Source organism: Monodon monoceros, unplaced genomic scaffold (genome assembly GCF_005190385.1).
Source record: "Monodon monoceros isolate NGI ecotype Baffin Bay Population unplaced genomic scaffold, NGI_Narwhal_1 Super_Scaffold_13, whole genome shotgun sequence".
NCBI classification, from domain to species: Eukaryota; Metazoa; Chordata; class Mammalia; order Artiodactyla; family Monodontidae; genus Monodon; species Monodon monoceros.
In genome coordinates, this window is record NW_021703769.1 from 10,273,171 (window position 1) to 10,297,562 (window position 24,392).

The following is a 24,392-nucleotide window of genomic DNA, read 5'->3' on the forward strand; positions in this document are numbered from 1 at the left end:
TATCTTCTGCCTTTTTCCTTTTGTTTTCCAGCTGTGTGTTTCCTTAACTTGAATATTTTTTTGAGTAAGAGAAAACTTTACAACCTGAAGGCCCTCTCTCATTTTCCAACATTTCCTACTCTTAAGGGCTAGACCCCACCGCTCTGTGAGGGGGAACCCCCAGGGGACATACCTGAGATTCTCGGTCGGGGAGGGGAGTAGGGGTGGCGATGAGGCTCTGGGGATCTGCATGCTCTCCCAGTGGCCCCATCACCCTCTTCCAGGGAGAAGGCAGCGGCGCCAGGTTCCAGCCTTTGGCAGCTGTGCTCCTGCTCTGAGCCAGCTCCCTTTTGGTTTTGTACACTTTGCTTGGTGTTTCCAGTTAAGGAAGGCTCTCCGTCAACGGCAGGGCAGTCTGCATTGGGGAACGAGAGAGGGGGCAGGTGGGTCAGGAACCTCTGGAAGTGCCCTGTGCTTAGGTAATTTCCAGTCTTGATCTCATCAACTCAAAGCTCCACCACACTCCCGCAACCCCCAGGGGCCTTCTTGTGCACTTTGGGAGGGGTTAACCGTCCCCTCGCCCCGCACTTTCTGGATGTGAAACCAGGCTCTGGACCTGGGCGTGGTTTTCCCACTGAGCTCAGTGGGGCCCCTGGCCTTAGCTGTAGATCCCCTCCATCGACTTTGGGTCCTGGGCCTGCGCAGAACTGTGCAGGGAGCCGGAGGCTCAGGGTGGAGAGGCCACGTGGGACAGTGAGGATGTCGCTTTACCTTTCTGTGCCTCAGCTGTTTAGATGCCGCTGCTGTTATTTAATTCTCTGCACAATGATTGCAATCAGGTAGCACGTGCAGTGCCCAGCACGTGGTGAGCACTTGCCAGAAACCATCCAGCACAGTATTGCTGGCTTGCGTGCCTCCTGATGTCCCGCTGGGCCTTGGCTCTCGGATTGTCTGTCTGTCGGTGAAAGTGGGTTTGCTGCATCATAGACCAGACCCCGAGTCTTCTGCAGCATCACGATGATGGCTCACTCTGAAAACCCAGTTACAACAACCATCGGCTTTCACGTCCATTAGCGCACAGCGGAGGGAGCTGACGTCCCAAACCTGGTTTCCCAGAGGGTGGGGCCTGCGGAGAAGTACCAAAACTTCCCAACAGCAGCATGAACCTTAGCAGGGGGAGGGTTTCCCTGGCACATTCTCCACCAGTGACTCTCAGACACCATCAACAGGCAACAGTAACACTCAGCGAAACTTGGCTGGATACCCACCCGGAGCCAGAGTCCCTCCTGAGAACTTTGCATCCGGCGAATCAGGATGACAAAAATGCAGCTGAAATATCAGCACTGAGACTCAGCCACTTAGTCAAAGGGCCTTTTTAGTGCGCTTCTTCCCTCCCTGATGTTAGGACTTGGCAACGCTCTGACCTTGCAGGGGCCTGTGAACTCTGGCAAGCTGGCTCTGATCTGCCTGGCCTCAGAGGGGATTTACCATCATGTAACGCTTCAGACCCCACCCACAGCTTTGGGCTACAGGCCTATCAAGGCGTTTTTGTCCTTTTCACTGAGCCGCTGAGGCCTGGCCCTTCTAGAAAGCTCTTCTTCAGTTCCCAAGTGCCCCCAGAGCGTGTGGGGTTGGCTGGGAGGGGAGACAAGGCTGGGGAGTCGCTTAGCAAGTGAGAGCATTGTGATACCCAAGTCACAGGGGACGCCAAGGCCAATGGCCACCTTTCCTTCTTAGCTCCTTCCCACGTGCTTGTGGGGAAGACAGGCCTGGTGCTCAGGGCACAGAGTTTCAGCCCTGGAGTTCACTCTTGGCCTTCAGAGTAGCTTTCCCTGAGAGCAGTTAGGACAGAATGTAGAAGCATCCAGAGAACACTTCACATGCTTTCTGGTTCAGCCACCCTAGTGTCTAGCCACCTCTTGCCCCGGCACAGGTCCCAGGACTGACCGGGGCAAGGTAGCGCAGGAGAAGGGCAGCGGGTGGGACTTGCGCCTGTGTTAACTCTCAGATTCTTTCTTTTGGCCTCCAGAACACTGCCTCCCTGGTTCAGGAGCGACTCTCTGGCCGACCCCAGGCTCTCGAGGGCCCTCACACAGTCTAACCAGACTTCAGAAAACAAGCTTGAGGTTTGGGAGAGAAATAAGATGGGGCCTGTCCTCTCTTTCCTGTTGCTTCTTTCTCAAGGGATTAAGTTCCAAAGTCAGCAGTTATAGAAAGTTCCCTGGAAAGTCTTAAATTGCACCTCAAGTCTATCTGTGTGGCCTTCTGTGTGTAACCCTGAGTGGCCATTCTTCTGCAAACTGAACTTTGGGGACCTCCGAGCTCAGCTAAAAAAGTCAGCACGCAGGTGTCCGGGCCCGCAGGTGAACCAGAAAATTCCTGGGGCAGAGTGGGATGCCAGCAGAAATCAGTTTTAAGAAATTTACCACTAATCAACCCAGAGTTGTTGGATGAACAATAATAGTAAAAGGCACTGGCTTCCCCAGATTGCCATCCCCGAAAAGTAGGGGAAGAAAACACACTTTGCTATCTTTTTCTTCTTTGCCATTGGCATATATACTAGAGACTGGCAAACCATATCTCAGGCCAAATGTGGCCCCTGGCCCGTTTTGTTAAACAAAGTTGTATTGGCACACAGCCATGCCCATTTGCTCACATATTGTCTGTGGCTGCTTTCATGTTTAAAAAAAAAAAAAAGCAGAGTTGAGTAAGGGGCTATATAGCTCACAGAGCTGAAAATATTTTTATCTGGCCCTTTATAGAAAAAGTTTATTGACCCCTGGTATATTCTCTCTTTATGTCTGTAGCCATTTTTATTAGACTTGTTATTGATTTGTAACACCTCTTTATATATGGATGACCTTTGTCATACTGAATATACTACAGATTTCTTTTTTGGAGTTTTAAAGAAAAATGTATAATTTTTATATACTTACATGCGTCTGTCTTTTCTTTCTTTCTTTCTGGTGTCCGGCTTAGAAATCACGCTGAGGCTGTAGCCATGTTCAACATCTGTGTTTTCATCACGGTGTCTCTCTGTAAGGGTAACAAAAGGTCGGGGGTGCTTGTGGCAGACTGAACACCACTGGCCTCAATTCCGTTCCAAGAAAGTGATGCTCAGTGACCACCTTAACCACTCAGCACACAGCCTTGTCTGCTCACTAACTTCGCAGAGGCTGCTCTGGCCTTTTCCTGACACACAAAAGATGCTGAGGATTCCGGGGCCCCAGAAGAAAGGTGATGGCTAGCAAACCTCATAGCAAAATCTCTTTACCTATATGGTGGAGCCATATAATGTACAGGTTAATAAAACAGGGCTATGGATTCAAATCCTGATCCCTCCCCTTCACCTGCTGTGCCAAGTGACTGCCTGTCTCTCTTTCTCCATCTATAAAACGAGGATGACTGTATTACTAGGTTTGGTGTGAGAAGTAACTCAGTGCTTGGTTCAGCACCTGGCACGTTGTTATCCCTGAAAAAATGTGAATGGCTTACATTCTTTTGTGGAGAAAAAGCTCCAGGCAAACAACAGACCAAAAACCCGTTTGTCAGTTGGATAACAGAAAAATCAGCTTCCCTAAACTAAGTGACCTAGGCTGACGGTGTGGGGTCCTCATGGTGGGCTAAGATGCATGCATTAGGCACCTGCTGTATGCATGCTGCTATGCATGGTACAGTGGGCATACAAGCAACTCAAATAACATGGCACAGGGGGGCAAGCATTTTGAGAACTCAGTGTTTGCTTCTGGAGGGAGTCAGGACCCCATGTAGGAATGTGAGACGGCTTCCAGGAAAAAGGTGATACTCAGGAAAGGGGGCAGGAGGGAAGGCAGGATTTGGGCAAGAGAGGAACCATTTGGAGAACTGCCCACGGCCCGATTTGGGAAGAGGTGGGAGAAGAGGTGCAGAAATTGGCATAGGATAGATGCTCAAAACATTTATCGGATGAATGAAATACTGATGGCAGTGACCTAGAAGGGCGGGTTTCAACACTCAGACCTGAGAGTCAGACCTGGGGCCAAATCCCAGAGCAGACAGTGTGACCTGAGGCTCCTTAGTCCCTTGCTAAGCTTGTGCTTTCTCAGTAGTAATACATGTTATTGAGAGCTTTCTCTGTACCAAGGCACTCTTCAAAAGCCAGGGATACGGTGGGGGAACAAGAAAACTAAAGCACTAGAACAGTGAACTGCCAGGAACCGGTATATGAAGGAGATAAGGAGACCAAGCACAACTGGGTGGCGGCACGTGGCACTGCCGACTGTCCCCAGGGCCTGGGGCCGAGGAGACTGTTTGAGCAGAGCCTCGAAAGAAGTGAGGGAGAAAAGCATTAGAAGAGGCGAGGGGACCAGCAAGGGCAGAGGCTTGGAGGCATGAGTGCGGGCTGGGGAGCACGTAGAACGGAAGCCAGTGTGGTTCGCTGCAGGGGGGGGGGGAGGGGGAAGGGGGAGGCAGTAGGAGGCGAGGTCACAGCGGGAACCAGATCAGGGGCAAGACAAGCCCAGAGCAGGGTTTTTGGATAAAGGAGACCTTAAGCACGTAGGGGGCCAGAGTGAGACTAAAGGTGTGACAGAGAGGAGGTGACAGGGCTGCTGAACAGGCAGACCACCTTTCCTTCCCAGGGAGAGGTTCCATGGTGACATCGGGAAGTTGATTCAAAGAAAGGGCAGCACGATGCCCCCTTTTCCCTTCCACCCAAAGACGCGAGGCTGCAGAGGTGGGACCTCTCGAGTCGGGGTGAAGTGATTGGGCAGAGACTCTTTCGGGGAACTTGGAGCCCACGTTTGCAGACCCATGTGGCTGCACTGCTGTGGCCGCCCCCCAGCTGGCGCTTCTGCCCTAGAGCTTTCTCCCCATCCACAGCCAGGGGCACGAGCTCTGAGGTTTCAGAAAGAAAAGGTTCCTCTCCCCCAGAGAGATTGCAGTGGGCGCGAGCAGGCCTCGCTTTGGGGCCCGACTGGGCGGCCGGCCGCCTCCGTACCCCGACCGCGAAGGGGTCCGATGCAGAGCGTTCCCCGAGTTTTCTAGATTCGACTGTGGCTTTCAGAAAGCCAGAGTGGTTTCCATCCAAAGGGAGGGGGAAGCTAGACCGTCTCCCACCCAGCCCCGAGCTCCGAGAAGGGAAACGACCCTTTGGCGAGGGCGGTGGTGCCAGTGGCTCTGCCCAGCAGTTATTTTTAGAAAGCCGAGGCCGTGGAACGTTTCCATTGAGGATTGACTCCTCTCGTTTCCTAGGTTGAGAAAACAGGAAACCCTTCAGAATCCGGGCTTTGAAAAGCTTCGAGTGAAGCCGCACCGACCCCGCCTCCCCCCTGGCCACGTGCTTTCACTCCTGCCTGGCTGTCCTCACTGAGGGCCCCCCGGGCCGCCCAGCCCTGCACACTTCCCAGAGGCCAGGCTGCAGAGGCGAGGGAGGGGTCCTGCTTCCTCCAGCTCCGGGAGTCAGCTGGTATCTGCTACACAGTCAGGGCCCAGTTAGAGCTGGTTAGCCGAACACACGAATTCCTCCCCGGAGTTCCTATCAGTGGATCCACTCCCACACTTTGCAGCCGGTTGTTACTCTGATACATACATTCTCATCCACTAACATCCAGAGGTACTGTGTCACGTGCTCGTACATATATACATATGCACATACCAGTCTCTGAACCAACATCTGCTCTACGCCGGGGACTGTGATAGTTTTCTCACTGTGTCATCTCATCTAAGCTCCTCAACAACTGTAGAAGGAAGGTCATATTTTTATACACAGTTTTCAGATGGGGAAACTGAGGCACAGAGCAGTTACATCACTAGGGTGAGGTTCAGCGAGCAAGGAAGCAGCAGAGGTGGGATTCCAGCCCCGGCCACCCGGCTCTAGAACCTGAGCTCCCGAGCGCCCCTTGCACCTGCTTTCAGCACACATCTGAAGAACAGTGAGTGACGCCTGATTGGTTTCTGCCACAAACAGAGCCCGCTGGTGTAAAGCACTAGGTTTAGAGTCCAACACAAAGCGTGGGGTATCACTACCCATCACACAACTGACAGCTACATGACGCTGGTTACCTGGCCTCCTGCTAGGAGCTTGTATATACATCAATGCCCAGCATCCTCACAGCAGCCCCAAAAGGGACACATGTTGATGATTCTCACTCTACAAGTGAGAAAGCCGAGGCACAGAGGGGTAAGGTCACACGGCCCGTTTAGTGAGGGAGCCAGGAGTCAAACCCAGCATATCCAGCTCCAGAGCAGTGTGATTTTGCTCTCTGCCTATTCTGGGAGTTGCAGACTCATCCAAGCAGGGGTTTTCCAGGGAAAAGCACCCTGGACCTAGGCGAGCTCAGGGTGGAGGGAGTCTGAGCCCATCGACAGTTCACCCTCACTGTTCGTCTTCCATCTCTATAACTTGAGGATGAGGCTGAGATGAGAAAACAGAGGCGGCGGCTGTGGGAGGAACTTAGTGGGAGCACCAGGAGAGTGGAGATTCGTCTCCCTTTTATGGGACCCCAGAGGGGTCCTGCCTCCTCTTCTGCTTCCGGACCCAGTCCACACAATCCAGCTGTGAAACCAAAAGTGCACACACACACTTTAGGGCAGGTGCACACACCTGCCTGGTGTCTGGGCAGCCTTTGAAGGCAGCTTTTCCCCAAGAACATTGAAGGAAGCCTTTTGCAAGAGCCACTATTCTAAGAGCTTACTGCCTTGATCCCAGGACCTGGTGCCTCAGATAAGTGGCCAGAGTGGGAGAGCAGAGCTAGCTCCTTGATGCCACTGGCTGGCACTGCATTCTTGGTTCCCTGCTAAATTCCATGCAGCTTTCTGGGGCAGGGGGTAATGGAACACTCCAGAGCCCCTTGAGGACACTTGGTACTTGAGAAGACTCAGAGTGTGATCCTTCACTAGTGAGGAGGGGTAAGGGGGGGGGGTTGTGCTGAAAGGGATGAAGATTACGTTCACATTGATGGCTACGCTTTGTGGTGGTCCCACCCACTCTCTTTTTAAAGGCCCTTCTTGCGAGTCGTAAGTTTTGTGGGTCACGGAGCGGGTATTTTCTGGATGTTGTAATAACAGAGTTTGGTATACAGTAGAGCACCTCAAGTGCATTCAATAACGAGAAGGAGAAAGTGTTCCTTCAATCATGCCCCGTGGCCCAGCTCCATTTCTGCCACAGCAATTTTTAAAAGTTACCATTTGGGCAATTTTCACTAACAAACCCATACCACAAAATAGCATCATGGGGGGTGAGGAAGAAGCATGATGTGGGAAGGCATTTCTTATGTTAAAGATTGTCAGATGTATTACTGCAAAGACAAAAACATGTTTTAAAAAAACAGCCCGGTTGTATTAGGTTCTAGAAAGCTAACCTGATCCCTGTTTTAGGTGCCCTCTCACTCGCACTTACTCTCTCTCTTTTCTTTCGTAGTTAATGAAATTATCAGGAAGGAGTTTTCAGGACCTCCTGCCCGAAATCAGACGTAGAAGAAAGCCATTAGCAAGACATCATCCACATTGCTAACGCCGGAGCCTCCCACCGTCCTCCCCGGTACCCACCCCACCCGGAGGCTGAGCACGGGACCACGTACCGGCCGAAAGCTAACTCTCTATTCCGGAGCTCGCCTCCTCTCTGTGCACTCTGAGTCTTGTTCTAAATCCCAAAGAGCATCTCGGTTGACTTTCAGGTGTCCCATCCAAACCTTAAGTGCCTGCTGACCCCAAATACATCCTGAACCAGACCACCCGCTGGAATGCGCCTGAGAGCTGAGAGCCTGCAGCCGGGGACTCGGGGGACGGAAGATGGGGATGCAGTTAAACCCCAGCCCTTGCCTTCACTTTTTTGGGTCACAGATACAGCTCTTGTACCTTTTGAAGGAAAGGAGCTCTCCAACAGAGCAACCAAAGGAACGTGACCCAGCTTACGTCACTGGGCTGAAGAAAAACAAAGAAGCCGGCCCACCTTCCCTAGGGATTGCCCATCCACACCAGGGATGGGCCACAGCTCAAGCTTGATTTTTAAATGTTCTGCTTCTGAATCAAAAACAGTCTGGCTCCTACAAGATCACCTGTTAAAGCTTCTCGGCGTTATGACATGTGTACACTTTTTTCTTCTCCGCTTTCAAAAAGCTGGCCGGGGGGCGGAGGGGGGCCCTCTTGGCTAGCTGCCCTTCCCCCCTGCAGCACGCGGTCACGGACTAGAGGAGGTCACCCAGGCTGCCGGGTGAGCACGCATCCGCTGCAGCCGGACAAGCTTCGCGGCTTTTTGATGTTCCCGCTTTCTTTCCTCTAACAGGCCAAGTGCTTTTCCAGAAAGTACAGTAGTTAAGAAGAATCTCAAGCATGTGCATTGAATTTTGAGAAGGAACGGCAGAAGGGCTAAAGCAACCAAAAAAAAAAAAAAAAGAAAAAAGTGCAGGTATTTTTGTTAAGTAAAACGGTTGCAAAGTATAGCAGCTGGCAGGCCTAAGTGCTTCGGTGGGTGGGCGCCCCCATGATCAAGGAAAAAGGCTGAATTCCCTCTCTGGCCTAGACACAAAGTGGGATACTCAAGCTCACGATTTGGCCCCAAAGTTCACTGGTTATTTTTAACTGAACCCATTGAAACCCGCCCCCCACCCCAGTCCCAAAGACGCCTCTGCATTAGCTGCTTCATCCAGCACAAATGTGATCTGAATAGAAGCAGATCCTCTCCCACACAGTCCTTAGTTTGAATGTGCTCCGCTCAGACCACTCGCATGGAGTGTGCAGCTTAGCCCTGAGTGTTTCCCTCCTCTGGGTGCACCCACGGTCCGCCAAAGTCTTCCTCCTCTGGGGCAATTTTTGCAAACAAATAAAACCCTCCAAGTTCTCGGCAGGTGAGCTTTTAATCACACAGATGTGTTTGTTTACATTCATTGCAGACACCCCAGGACAAACTGGGGATTCCTTTTCGGCCATTTAATTGCTTCCCTGTAATCAAACACACAGTGTAAATATTCCTGGCACTCTTCAAAAGGCTGTACTCAGGCCTTCTGCCTAGCAGAGTTGATTGAAAAAAATCACTCTACGAAGAGAATCGTGGCAGTTAAGGGCCCACTGTGGGTTTTCTAAGTCCTGTCATCAAAACCTTTCTGAGAGCTGGGGCCAGGAACTCCGGACCTGTGACCCCGGCCTGGTGTGTTTGGGGCTCGAGAGGACAGAATGCAGCACATGTCTGTACCCTTTTGGTCAGAACCTAGCATTTCTTCCCCCCCCCCCCCCCCCCCCCCCCCAAGGACAGGGGACTTTCCACCCAGCCCAAGCAGAATTTAGCAAAATTCTTTTCAACAAACAGAATGCCAGTAAGAAGTTGACCGCCATCGCAAAGCTTCTGGGATGCAAAATTCTTCCTCATTAATAAAGCGTTCCTTATCCAAGCAGCTTTACCTAAAGAACTTTCTCTCCAGCAATATTGACTTCACGGGGGAAGGGTTCAAGCATTTGGTGAGCGATTTGTTCTCACTTGACCTGGCTGGGAGCCATTTTTTGCACATGAGGGAATTTGGCCTTTCCTCAGTTATCTGAATGTTTTACCCAAGTGCCTTCCTGCTATTGTAGCAGTCGCTCAGCTGCATTGTGCATGGGGTGAAAAAGGACTAACGCGTTTTCCATCACTATTCTAACCATGTTAGTGCAAAGGGCCTCCTAGTAGTTCAGATTCCTGTATGTATAGATGTACGTGTGTGTGTGTATAAGACACTCACAAACTCTTTTTCTAAGACGTCCTAGCTGGGTATTATAGGAAGCACTTTCATAAACAACTATACCAAATAGCAAAGGAAAGAAACAAGAGCATTAGTTTTGAGACATAAACAGACAAGAGAATGTGTAGTAAGACTCGACAGCAGTCAGGAAAGTTTTGTCAGATACAGATGCCAGGAGGAAGTTTTGCCAAGAGTAAACTGCTCATGAAATATTTTCAGTATGGGGAGAGGCAGTAGGTCCTCGAAGAGAAAGAAAAAGGATGTCTAAACTGTCAAGATGGGCGTGTTGCACGTGTGCTAGAAGGATCTGTTAGGTAGAGGTTTGTACTTGCTACAACCAAGGTAATGTAAATATATAGCACTTCCAACAGCAATCTGCCCTGTTGCTGAATGTAGTATATTTCCAAAGTTTGAGTCTTCCTGTATTGTACAAAAATACTGCTGCTTGATAATATATAATAGCAACCCAAATTAATGAGTATGGTATTAAATTTTATTTTCTTATCTGTATTTTTATGCTTTTTCTCTGTCCTCAAGATATCGCATCCTTGTTGGAATTAGAAAATATTTATAAGTGGTCAGAAATCTTTTTCAAGTGTCTCTTTTTTCGTATACATTGAGGATTTTTTTCCCCTAAGAGAAAGGATGTATTCTTGAAGATTTGTTAATCATTCCAGGAAAAAAAGAAAAACCACCCAAAACAAAAGCCCACCTCAGAGCCTGTTAGTCACCTGTCTGCTAGAAGAAACCATCTCCAGAGAAAGGAGGGGGAATGGCTCCGTGGAAGAAGGAAGCACCTGTTTGTTGCTTGAGGACGCTGCTCACTTCAGCTTTGAGCCTCCATCTTGTCACTGAGAACTGGAAAGTGTTTAGATCCCTCCAATAAGGGACCTAGTAGGTGATTTTGATGTAACAAAACTGCCTGTGTTGTAATGGGGAGTCTAAAAAAGACACAGGAGTAATGGGGAGTTCCTAGAACAGAAGTGCAGGCTAATGTTTACAGAGCTAACTGAATCCTGGTAGATAAACCCCCGTACACATTACCCAAAGGACATTCAGAGTTTTCCAGCAAAGACACAGACTAGACGAATCAAGTCGATTCTTTCTAAGAACTGGGAAGCACTGATGTAGCCCTTCTTGTTTACATCCAGTGGCCAAGCCATCCCTCTCAGGAAGCCAGGCTTGGCCAGTGCGGGAGCTGTCATGTGTAGACAGATCGGAAGCTGATGTGTTCTCATTTCTCACTCTGGACTAAAGGGGAGGCTTGAGTTTATTTTCACATCAAACCCTTTCCAAGACCACCTTATTTGTTCAGAATTGAAAGAATGTCAGGGGTCTGGTTAACAACTTTGTTTGCTTTACGTTTACAAGTGGCACAGGGGTTGTGACATTCTTGACGAGTCAGGGTAAACCTTCCTGAACTCACTTTTGGAGGGCCAGGCCCTTAGCAGCTACCCAACATATCTTAACCTTGGATCTCCCAAGCTTGGGTCTCGGGCATTAAATCTCATGGAGCCAAACCAGCCAATGCAAGTGGTTTTCCTGCATTCCAGCTAAATGCTTACGAACAAGAAGCATCACATGAAACTGATCACAAACATCAGTTTCTCTCAGCTTTCATGAGTGCCTTGAGTTATAGCCAACATCACTGTCTTAACTCAGTTTGTTTAGAAACAAATGTTTCTGGTGATTGTTGAGCTAGCAGTGGCTCCGTAAGCCAGCCCTTCTGAAAGTGAACTGGCATGTTGGGTGCTGGAAGAAAGGTTTAACACCCTGCCTTTATGCAGCTGTTGGCCAATTAGAATAAACTCCACCTGCCTAGTTCAGGCTTTGGATGTAAATGATGCTGTTCTATTAGCAGGTGCTTTCAGCACTCTGATTGGCCCGAACGGATGGACGCTGTGGTTGGGACAAGCTTAGCATCCTGACACACCTTGTCAAAGAAGCTTACTCACCCCTGTTGCCTCTACAGCCCTCAGAGGGGAGAAAATGTTGAGAATGTCCTCGCTAATTCTCCAACAAATAGAAGTCTCTCCCACGGGGTGGTACTGGAAGGCTTAGGTTTTGAAAATCTCGACTGTTAAAAGGAGTTTGAATACATCGCATTCCTATGCAAAACGTTTTTAACCTTCAGTTTAACGTAGTTTATTTTTGCTATTTGTAAAGTATTTTTATACGGCTTGTATCATGATAGTTTAGCAATAAAACAGTTGAAAGCAATGGCTACTTTGGGCGTATCTTTTCTTCTCTAGAGATGCTGTTCAGATACCCCTCTACATTTTGAGTTCGTACATCAAGGACCATTTTTTGTGTGCACATCCACGTGTGGGTTTATCACTCCTCTCAGCCCTGTGAGGTCGGGACTGTCTATTTTACATCTAACCTCCGATATTTGCATCTTACATCAGAAGCCCAAGGTGACAGAGTCATGAGCTCAACCTGGATTTGTCTGATTCTCTCTCTGCTCCCTCCACTGCAGCTCTGCTATAATCTGTGTCTCTAGACCTCTTTAGGAGTAGCATCCAGGTAAACACATTTATAATGTCCGCCTTGGGTCTGCTCGCAGAGGGTCCCAGAGCATTTACAGGGAACTGGGCGGAGCAAAACAGTCACTCGCAGAGCAAAACCGTCTTCTGCTTGAATATCTTACAAAATTCCAAAGTTCCCTCCAAATTATCTTTTACCATCAAACCCGCAAACAGAATTAGATATTATAAATACTAGAATTTTCCAGCTGGCTTCCTCCTTATAGCAGCTTTTTCTCCTTATAGCTAAACCATCTACGAGGTTTGGAGAAAAATTTCTATTTAAAGTCTTAATGTAATACGGTTCAAATGTCATCCCACCCTTCAGCGCTACCCTTAAACCCTAGGGAAGCAGGGTCTCAGCCCCAGGCCCTGTACTTCAGGGACCACTTCACCCCACCATAACTCTACGCTGAGGATACCTTCTTGGGGATTTCCCAAGCCCCCTTCCAGTGCCTGGAACCAGCAGTACCATGTGGGGTCGGGTGTCCCAAGCATATCAGGGTCCTGTATGAGTTGTGGCTTGAGATGCCCCTGGTCCCCCTCAGATGGGGCCAGCTCGTTCCCATTTATTTCCTTTGGGGCACAAGGTCAACAGGACACAAGATGCCCCAAAGAGCTCCAGGACCTGCACCTATAGGGTCCCAGCCAGTTGCCAGAAGAGCTTCCTGGTGAGCAGATTGCTCCTTAATGGCCAGCACAGGTTTTTTATTTTTTGTGGGATCAGGCGAGATTGGGCCACCAGAACGGTGCTGAAACATTGACTTGAGGATGACTCAAATCGTTCATAAAGACAGGAGCCCCACAAAAAATATTTCCCCAGGCCCGCCTGCCCACCCACCCACCCTAGGGGCAACTCTGCCCCTCATGATTTTTTGCTGTAGCTGTATACAACCAGTTCTCTTTAAATTCACTCACTTTCTGAAAACCTTATGTTGCTTTTCCCAAATAGAACCCAGAATCATCTTAAGCAGAAAACAAAATACAAATATGAAACTGTACAGATAAAACTATAGTCATTAAAAAAATAAGTCTGTGTCCTACACTTGTGTGAGCTACACTTGGTACATACCACAAAAGTCAGCCTGGGCCTCAGTTTCCCCAAATGTAAAATGAAGATAATAGTCCCCACCTCACAGTACGTGCTTAATAAATGTTAGCTATCAATACAACCTCCCATCATTTAACTAATAGATTTAAGATTCACCCAAGGCTGGACCTCATTTTTCCAATATCTGGAAGGAAGCATTCAGAGCTTTGACAACAGGTCTTGAATTTTTCTAACTAGATAGTTAACTAGCTACCTAATTAGTTAACTAGATAGTTAAAGCCCCAAACTCGAGCTTATCCAGTTTTCAAATCCTGAAATGAAAAGGAAACACACACTGGGGCGTCAAGCCTCTCCTTCTTGGGGAGACTTTGCAAGTCTGTCAATGTCCCTTGCTACCTGCAGCAGCACGGTGTACTTTTGTACCAAGGAGCAGATATATAACGCTGGCTTAGTGACAAGTGGGAAATTAAGAAGTTACAAGACTTCCAGGAGCAAACAAAATGCTGACTCCTACACAGGCTTTTCAGGTTCGTAAATGGAAAGGAAAGTGGTTTCTTGGCCAGAGCAGGTTGAATATGAAATAATCCCGTGAAGGAAGCGCGGACCACAGGGACCATTAAGAAATGAAAGCAAAGTCATTTCTTTTGTTTGAGGAGCTCTGGGAGCTGTGATGAGCTGCACCAAGCTTTCTCCAAAAAGGGCTTCCACTCGAAACTGTCTCTGCCTTCACCCTCCCGGTAAAATTCAGCAGTCCAGCTTGGTAAATGGCCCAGTGTGGAGTTATCACCAAAGAGATGGAAACCCCTGCCCAATCCCAGGATTTCCAGGAATTCTTGGTTTACTAGAAATTTTAAACTCAAATGACACAGAGCACTATGACAATTGGATCTTAGCTTTTTTTTTGTTTTTTTGTTTTTGTTTAAGCAGGGAGGGAGCAGCTCAGGGCTTTCTATGAGCTGATGGGGCTTCCCAAGAAAGACCCCCAGATCACATGGCTGCTGATCAAGAGCCCTCTGTAGTTAATACCATCAGGACAGCTCTTGAGGAAAAGCATTCACAGGACGATCTTGGCACCAGATTTTAAGTACACCTTCTCATGCACACTCCAGACTCATGCACCTGCCTGTGTGACATCTCCACTCTGATAACCAGGAGGCATCTCTAGCTCAACATGCCCCCGATTTTCCTAATTCCCAATCTCCTCTTCCCACCCACAACCCTCTAGTACACCCTGTCCTCCCCATCGGTTTACGGCAACACCATCTAAGCAGCTGCAGTGTCAAAAACCTGGGAGCGACCCTGGATCCCTCACTGTCCCTGGGCCCCACACGTCAGCAACGTTTGGTGGATCCATCTCTGAAATCACACACCTTTCTGCTTCACGCCCATTGGACCACCTTTATCTTCTCCCTGGACGACAGAGCCGCCTCTTGACTGCCCTGGTTCACGCCTACCCTCACTGCCTGCACAGTGGGCAGAACATACCACACCTGCTCTTAAAGCCTTCCAATAACTGCCCTTTGCATTTACTTTTTTTCCCCAAATTTATCAAAGTATGATCGACAAAGTGTGTACATTTAAGATATACAACGTAGTATCTTGATATATGTTAAAAATTGTGAATTGGTTACCAAAATTAAGCTCTTTAATGCATACATCACCTCACACAGTTACCTTCTTTTTGGTGGTGAGGACATTTGAGATCTACACTCTTAGCAAGTTTCAAGTATACACTTTTATTAACTCTAGTCACCATGATGTACATTCAGCTTCCACAACTTATTGATCTCAGAAGTTAAAGTTTGCCCCCTTTGACAGAATCTCCCTGATTCCACAACCCCCATCCACGGTAAGCACTATTTTACTCTGTTCCAGTAAGTCCCCTACATACCAATGAGTTCCATTCCGAGAGCGCATTCGTAAGTCCCATTTGTTCATAAGTCCAACAAAGTTAGCCTAGGTACCTAACTAACACAATCGGTTAGATTGTACTGTATTGTAATAGGTTTATAATACTTTTCACACAAATAATACATAAAAACAAAAAATAAAAACATTTTTAATCTTCCAGCACCTTGAAAAGTACAAGAGTACAATACAACTGTTGCTTCTTAGCAGTACCGGCTACATCACTGCTGCTTTCACGTTTGCTTCCGGACATCCTGGGCTTGAAATAAATATACTGTGCTATTGTACTGTATACAATACTGTAAAGTACACAGAAACACAACTACCTGTAGAGGATGCACGCACGTGAAAATGTATGCCAGACACGTGAACTAACTTAATGTGACTGGACACGTGAACGCATGTTTGCATCTTTGAAAGTTTGCAACTTGAAGGTTCATATGTAGGGCACTTACTGGACTATGAGTTCAACTTTTTTCAATTCCACATTTAAGTGGGATCATACAGTATCTGTCTCTGTCTGGTGTATTTCACTTAGCATAATGCCCTCCAGTTTCATCCGTGTTGTCTCAAACAGTGAGATGTCCTTCTTATGGCTGAATAATATTCCACTGTGTGTGTGTGTGTGTGTGTGTATGTACATATATATATACCACATCTTCTTTATTCATTCACCCATTGACAGATACTTAGGTTGCTTCCACATCTTGGCTATTGTGAATAATGCTGCAATGAATGTGGGAGTGCAGATCTCTTCAAGATCCTGTTTTCAATTCCTTCGGATATATACCCAAAAGTGGGATAGCTGGACCACATGGTAGTTTATCTTTAATTTTTTGAGGAACCTCCATACTGTTTTCCATAGTGGCTGTACCAATTTACATTCCCATCAACAGGGTATAGCGGTTCCCTTTTCTTTTCTTTTTTTTAGGGGTTCCCTTTTCTCTACATCCTCACCAACACTTACTTTGACATTTTGATAATGACAATCCTAACAGCTGTGGGGTGATATCCCATTGTGGTTTTCATTTGCATTTCCCTGATTAGTGATGCTGAGCATTTTTTCATATACCTGTTGGTCATTTGTATGTCTTCTTTGGAAAATTCAGGTCCTTTGCCCATTTTAATTAGACTTTTTTTTTTTTTTTTTTGCTATTGGGTTGTATGAGTTCCTTATATATTTTGAATATTAAACCCTTACAGAATATATGACTTGCAAATATTTTCTCCCATTCTGTAGGTTGCCTTTTCATTTTGTTGATGGTTTCCTTTGCTGTGTATAAGCTTCTTAGTTTGATGTAGTCCCACTTACTGATTTTTGTTTTTGGGGGGCTTGTGCATTTGGTACCAAATTCAGGAAATCATTACCAAGACTAGTGTCAAAAAGGTTTTCCCCCATGTTTTCTTCTAGGAGTCTCATGGTTTCAGGTTTTACATTCAAGTCTTTAAGACATTTTGGGTTGGTTTTTGTGTATGGTGTGAGATAAGGGTCCATTTTATTCTTTTGCATGTACCTATCCAGCTTTCTCAACACTACTATTTATTGAAGAGACTACTTTTTCCCCATTGTGTAATCTTAGTGAATTTGAAGATTAGTTGACTATATATGCATGGGTTTATTCTGGGCTCTCTTTTCTGTTCCATTAATCTGTGTGTCTCTTTATGCCAATACCATTCCATTTTATTACTATAGCTTTGTAATGTAATTTGAAATCACAAAGTGTGATGCCTCCAGCTTTGTTCTTCTTGCTCAAGATGGGTTTGGCTATGTGGGGACTTTTGTAGTTAAATACAGATTTTAGAAAAAAAAATCCTGTTCCTCTGAAAAATGCCATTGGAATTTTGATAGGTTTTACATTGAATCTGTAGATCACTTTATGTAGTATAGACATTTAAATATTAATTCTTCAAATCCTTGAGCATGGGATATCTTTCTATTTATTTGTGTCTTCAGTTTCTCTGATCAATGTTTTATAATTTTCAGTGTATAGATCTTTACACTCCTTGGTTAAATTTATTCCTAAGTTTTTTTTTAATGCTATTGTAAATGGGATCATTTTAGTTTTTTGGATGGTTGATTGTTAGTATATAGAAACACAACTGATTTTGTATCCTGCGACTTTACTGAATTCATTACTCTAACAGATTTGTTGGTAGTCTTCAGAGATTTCTAAATAGATCATTTCATCTGCAAAGCAGGCAATTTTGATTACTGATTCAATCTCCTTACTAGTAATTAGTCTTTTCAGATTTTCTCTTCCTTCACAATTGTTTTAGCAGGTTGTAAGTTTCTAGGAATTTCTTCTAGGTTATCCAATATGTTGGTGTATAACTGTTCACAGTAGTCCTTCATATTTCTATAGAATCGGTCCTTCATATTTCTATGGACTCATCCTCTATCTGCAGATGATATGATATACAAAACTCTAAAGATTCCACCAAAAAGCTATTAGAACTAACAAATTCAGTAAAGTTGTAGGATACAAAAGTCAATAAACAAAAATCAGGGGCATTTCTGTATACTAACAAACTATCTGAAAGAGAAATTAATCCCATTTATAATAAAGAGGAATAAATTTAACTAAAGAGGTGAAAGATCTGTACACTGAAAATTGTAAGTTATCAATGAAAGAAAATGAAGATGACACAAATATAGGGAAAGATATCCTGTGTCCATTCCACTCAAAGCAATCTGCAGATTCAATGCAAACCCTATCGAAGTTCCAATGGTACTTTTCCACAGTGATAGAGTAAACAATCTTAAAATTTGTATAGAACCACAAAAGACCCCAGATAACCAAAGCAATCTTGAGCAAGAAAAAGCCAGAGGCATCACACTTCCTGATTTTAAATTACATTACAAAGCCATAGTAATAAAAAAAAGTATGGTACTGGCATAAAAACAGACACAGATCAATGGAAAAGAATAGAGCGGTGCTCAACATCACTAATCATCAGGGAAATGCAAATCAAAATCACAATGGGATATCAATTCATACCTGTTAGGATGGCCATTATCGAAAAGTCAAAGATATTAGGTATTGGTCAGGATGTGTAAAAAAGGGAACCCTTATACACTGTCGGTGGGAATGTAAATTGGTAAAATCACTATGGAAAACAGTATGAAGGTTTCTCAAAAAAATTAAAGATTGGATTGGAAGAGTTACTATTGTTAAAATACTACCCAAAGAAATCTACAGATTTAATGTGATCCCTATCAAATTATCCATGACATTTTTCACAGAACAAGAATAATCCTAAAATTTATATGGAGCCATAGAAGACCCAGAATTGCCAAAGCAATCCTGAGGAAAGAGAACAAAGCAGGAGGCATAACCCTCCCAGACTTCAGACAATTCTACAAAGCTACAGTAATCAAAATGGCATAGTATTGGCACAAAAACAGACATATATAGATCAATGGAACAGAATAGAGGGCCCAGAAATAAACCCACACACCTATGGTAAATTAATCTTCAACAAAGGAGGCAAGAATATACAATGGGAAAAAGAGTCTCTTTAGCAAGGGGTGTTGGGAAAGTTGGACAGCTGCATGTAAATCAATGAACTTAGAACACAGCCTCACACCATACACAAAAATAAACTCAAAATGGCTTAAAGACTTAAACATAAGACATGACACCATAAAACTCCCAGAAGAGAACATAGGCAAAACGTTCTCTGACATAAATCATACCAATGTTTTCTTAGATCAGTCTCCCAAGGCAACAGAAATAAAAGCAAAAATAAACAAATGGGACCTAATCAAACTTACAAGCTTTTGCACAGCAAAGGAAACCATAAACAAAATGAAAAAACAACCTACAGAATGGGAGAAAATATTTGCAAATGATGCAGCCGACAAGGGATTAATCTTCAAAATATAAACAGTTCATACAATTCAACAACAAAAAACAAACCCAACTGAAAAGTGGGCAGAACTAAATTAGACATTTTCCCAAAGAAACCATACAGATGACCAATAGGCAGATGAAGAAATGCTCAACAGCACTAATTATCAAAGAAATGCAAATCAAAACTACAATGAGGTACCATCTCACCCTGGTCAGAATGGCCATCAAAAAAATCTACATAAATACTGGAGAGGATATGGAGAAAAGGGAACCTTCCTACACTGTTGGTGGGAATGTAAGTTGGTACAATCACTATGGAAAACAGTAAGGCAGTTCCTCAAGAAACTAAAAATAGAGTTGCCATACGATCCAGCAATCCTATTCCTAGACATATATCCAGAAAAACTATAATTCAAAAAGATACATGCACCCCTATGTTCATAGCGGCATTATTTGCAATTACCAAGACAAGGAAACAACCTAAGTGTCCACCAACAGATGAATAAAGAAGATGTGGTACATATAAACAATGGAGTATTACTCAGTCATAAAAAAGAATGAAATAAGGCCATCTGCAGCAACATGGATGGACCTAGAGATTATCATACTAAGTCAGAAAGAGAAAGACAAATATCATATGGTATCACTTATATGTGGAATCTAAAATATGACACAAATGAACTTATCTACAAAACAGAAGCAGACTCACAGACACAGAGAACAGACTTGTGGTTGCCAAGAGGGAGGGAGGGTGCCGGAGGGATGGAGTGGGAGTTTGGGGTTAGCAGATGCAAACTATTATATACAGAATGGATAAACAGCAAGGTCCTACTGTATAGCACAGGGAATTATATTCAATATCCTGTGATAAACCATAATGGAAAAGAATATGAAAAAGAATGTATATATATATATATATGTATAACTGAATCACTTTGCTGTACAGCAGAAATTAACACAACATTGTAAATCAACTGTACTTCAATAAAAAAAATTAAAGATAGAAACTACCATATGATCCAGTCATCCCACTTTTGGGTATATATCCAAGGGAAATGAAAACAGGATCCCAAAGATAGATCTGCGCTCACATGTTCCCTACTGTGGCATTATTCACAATAGCCAGATAGGGAAACAATCTAAGTATCTGTCAATGGATAAAGAAGATGTGGTAGGTATATGTATAAACACACACACACACACACAATGAAATATCATTCAGCCATGAGGAAGAAAGATATCCTGCTGTTTGTGACAACACAAATGAAACTAAAGGACATTATGTTAAGTGAAATACGCCAGACACAGAGACACAAATACCGCATGGTTTCACTTATATGTGGAATCTAGGAAAGAACAAAGTCAAACTCATAGAAACAGAAAAAAGTGGTTTCTGGGGGCTGGGCAAAATATGGAGAGGTTGGTAAAAGGGTACAAAGTTTCAGCTGTAAGATAAATAAGTTCTGAGGATCTGATGTAGAACATGGTGCCTGTAATTGACATTGCTATTGTGTAATTGAAATTTGCTAACAGTACAATTGGAAGGTTTTCACACTCAGAAAAAGATCAATATGTGAAGTAATGGATGTGTTAATTAATTAGATGGGGGAATCCTTTCACAGTTTTAATCTCATCATGATGTACACTTTAAATACCTTACAACTTCATTTGTCACACCTCAATAAAGCTGAAAAAGAAATCAATGTTCTGTGGGAGAATGATGGTAGAAGCCTCCTATTCTGCCATCTTGCTGGTATCACTTTAATTTCAAAAACACAGGCAGTTTAGTCACTCAGGTCTGAGACAGTGCAAGAGCCTCAGTAACCCACCAGCTACAGGACTGAGACCTTCCCTTTGCATTTAGAATGATCCAGATTTCTGCCAAGACTTTCAACAATCTTCTCCGCCTACCACTTCTCTAGACTCAGCTCTGTTCCTCCATGTCAGCCTCTCTTCTGTTCCTTGCCTAATCCTAACCCTGTCCCACCTCGGCCTCAGTTTTCCCAAGACTTGAAACGCTCTGACCCCTGAGGGTCATGGAACTGCTCTCCCTCAACCCTCAGGTCCCCAGATCAAACCCTCTCATCCTCGGAAGACCTCCCTGACAACATGGAATGTGGGATCTACCTCCACCCTGCCCACAAATACACCCACCACGACATATACAGGATTCTCCTGTTTGCAGACCCGTTTGCTGGTTTACAATCTGTCTCTTACACCTGTAAATCCCATGTGAGCATGGATAGTCTTTGTTCGGGTTCAATGCCATATGCCCAGACCCTGCCCTCAGTAGGCCCTCTGGAACTACGTGCTGAATGAACAAACGTGTCCAAGTTTCACACATGCAAGTGACATTGGGAACAATGGATTCATCTGGAATGCATGGAAAATTAATCCTTTCCTAATATTTAACACATTTTTAAAACCTAAACATCTGACTCAAGAGAGACCTTTCTTCTGTCCCATATGGCTCAGTTCATTCACCTTTTTTTTTTTTTTTTTTTTTTTTTTTTTGCGGTACGGGGGCCTCTCCCTGTTGCGGCGCACAGGCTCTGGACGCGCAGGCTCAGCGGCCATGGCTCACGGGCCCAGCCGCTCCGCGGTACGTGGGATCCTCCCGGACCGGGGCACGAACCTGCGCCCCCTGCATCGGCAGGTGGACTCTCAACCACTGCGCCACCAAGGAAGCCCCATTCACTTCTAATTACACATCTGTGGACTCCAGGCTGGCTTCCAGAACCAGTTCCCTTTGCTGCAGACAGCAATAAAGACCATCGCTCCCTCGGAGCCTGAGCCTGCCAGGCTCTTATCTGCCTTCTGGCTTCCTGCCGTCACCCGTGGCCCTCCCGCCTGTAAAATGCTGGCTGCTGTGGCTCAACGGCTCCTCGGGGACAGGTAAGAGCGGGGCGGCCGGCCAGCTGCCGTTTACAAGCCGAATGTGAAGCGCGACCTGCCCGGGGAGTCTGTCTGACAAGGTAACGGGAACCTGCAGCAGGCGAGGCACTCCTGCTTAACGAGTTATACTGTTAACGCGTTTTGGCGGCGGCTCTCCTCCATCTGGTCCTCCCCAGACACACCTGCAGCCCCGCTGCTCCCGAGCCAACCTTCTCATTTATCCTCCAGGTGATGCAAAGGAGCCAGGGCACCCTGGAGGCACTGCCGCCTCCCATGCTGGGCTTTGCAGAGTCATTCCGACGTCCACCACTGCTGCCCCGACGGGGACCCACGCTCTCAGAACAGGTCCAGGCCCCTCTGAGAAACAGGAAGTGGGGATCCCAGACGCCGCCGCTTCCCATCACCCAGCGCCCATGTCCTCACCCTCAGGGCTAATCGTTTCGCTCTTTAGACCTGTTGGTGTCAGGCTCTCAAGCAGTCCCGCTTCTCCCACTCACTAGCCCCTCTGAAGCTCTGCAAGCCCACCTTCTGCCCCCGCCCCCCCCAACTCCCAAAACACAGTCGCAGCTTCTTTGCCCTCCACATCTCACGGCCCACCGTAAACAAAACCCCACGTTCTCAGTTTTTTCCTCCCAAGTGTGCCTGGTGTTTTTGCTCTGAAACCCACCACCCTCCTGAGGCCCCCCGCTTCCCTCGCAGACGTCTATGGTACATTATCACAAACATAGTGGTTTAAGGTGGTTCAAATTCATTACCTTACGGTTCTGGAGGTCAGAAATCCAAAATGGTCTCACTGGGCTAAACTCAAGGTGTCCGCAGGGCCGTGTCCCTTCCGGAGGCTCGAGGGGAGACTCCGCTTCCTGGCCGGTGGGCCTCCCTCCATCTTCCAAGCCAGCGACCGCATCACCCCGACCGCTGCCCCCTCGTGCCGCGTACTCCTCCGCCTGACTCTCCGGCCTCCCTCTTATAGGGACGCTTGTGATTACATTGGGCCCACCTGGATAATCCGGGCTACTCTTTCCATCTCGAGATTAGTAATCACACCTGCCAAGTCCCCGCTGCCGTGTAAGGTAACATACGCACAAGTGCCAGGGATGAGTGGACATCTTTGGGGGGCCGTTGTCCTGCCCGCTATGCCCCGCAGAGGGGCTGCTATCACCCACAGCCCTTGTATCACTGGGCTCTGGGATAGGTGTCCTCCTTACTGATTTCTGCCACTTCTAGACTATTCTCCACCTGGCCGTTGTCCTCATTGCTTGGTGACTTTAGCTCCTGGGTCCGGGCACTTTCTTCAGCTGTACCCCCTTTTTAAAAAAAAAATTTGGCCGTACCCCACAGCATGTGGGCTCTTAGCTCCCCGACCAGGGATCCAACCCACACCCCCTGCATTGGAATGCAGAATCTTAACCACTGGACCACCGGGGAAGTCTCTGTACCCCTGTCTTAATTTTCAGCAATTTCATGCTCCTTAAAGAATCCTTTTCCCTTCCCGACCTCTCAATTTCTTAAATTCTTCTGGTCCTGTGACGCTTGTCTTCCTCCTTTGGCCATTCTACTCTAGCGCAGTGGTTCCCAAGCCTTCATGCATATCAGGAAGCCTGCAGGGAGAGGCGGGAGTTCGTGAGAACACAAATTGCTGGCTCCACCCCCGGAGATTCTGACTCAGTAGGTCTGGGGTGAGGCCAGAGAACCTGCATTTCCCGGCGAAGTCCCAGGTGATGCCTGCTCCTAGGACAGCACTGAGAACCATGGCTGGAGGCCTTGAAATTACCAATAACTGTAGCACCTCCCCCCATCATCTCGGTCTCAAGCACGCCCTCTTTTTTCTTTTTTTGCGGTACGCGGGCCTCTCATTGCTGTGGCCTCTCCCGTTGCGGAGCACAGGCTCCGGACGCGCAGGCTCAGCGGCCATGGCTCACGGGCCCAGCCACTCCACATCCCAGCATGTGGGATCCTCCCGGACCGGGGCACGAACCCGTGTCCCCTGCATTGGCAGGCGGACTCTCAACCACTGCGCCACCAGGGAAGCCCTAAGCACCCCCTCTTTGACACTGGCTTCTCTCTCCAGCACCTGACTCCAATAATCCCACATCCCACCTGCCACCTATAATCCTTTTGCCCTTCGACCTTTTTTTTCACTCTTGTCTTTCTCTTGATGTGCTCCCTCCTCCCTTTCCCAGCTTAAATCTCATGGTGAAGCATCATGCACCCTCCCAATCTGGTTAAATCCAATGCTCAGTTTCCTCTGTGCCCGTGAACTTGGCTACAGAAAAACATAAACGTACTGCATACCCGTGACCGCCAGTGATGCATGGGCTTCCATCACTGCCTGGACACCAGCGTCCATTTCTCCTGTCCTCCACTCTTGACTCTCCTGGATGACTCGTTCACATCTTCTCTCTCTCCTTAAACTCCCAGCGCCTCCTCCTGCCGCTCTCCCTCTCTTCTCCCGGCCTTGCTTCCTATTTCAGGAGGAACATGGAAGCAG

At 46.6% G+C, this 24,392-nt stretch overlaps 1 protein-coding gene and 1 long non-coding RNA gene across 5 annotated transcripts in view; one reads left to right on the plus strand and one right to left on the minus strand.

The window, feature by feature from the left end:
* The window catches only part of NFATC2 (nuclear factor of activated T cells 2), a 141,193-nt gene extending 132,815 nt beyond the window's left edge, over positions 1 to 8,378 (plus strand). For all 4 annotated transcript variants that reach the window (XM_029221635.1, XM_029221634.1, XM_029221629.1 and 1 more), the window contains one exon: positions 7,379 to 8,378. Coding sequence is in view for 2 of the 4 variants with exons in the window: in XM_029221634.1 (XP_029077467.1) it covers positions 7,379 to 7,434 (56 nt within the window). In the remaining 2 variants the exon portion in view is untranslated. The remainder of the gene's footprint in view (positions 1 to 7,378) is intronic.
* LOC114894679 lies at positions 8 to 24,375 on the minus strand. Its single transcript, XR_003793283.1, has 4 exons — positions 24,197 to 24,375; positions 22,660 to 23,502; positions 2,916 to 3,015; positions 8 to 1,009 (listed from the first exon to the last, which is right to left on the minus strand). It is a non-coding gene; the product is annotated as an uncharacterized LOC114894679 (long non-coding RNA).
* Between the last annotated feature and the right edge of the window lie 17 nt (positions 24,376 to 24,392).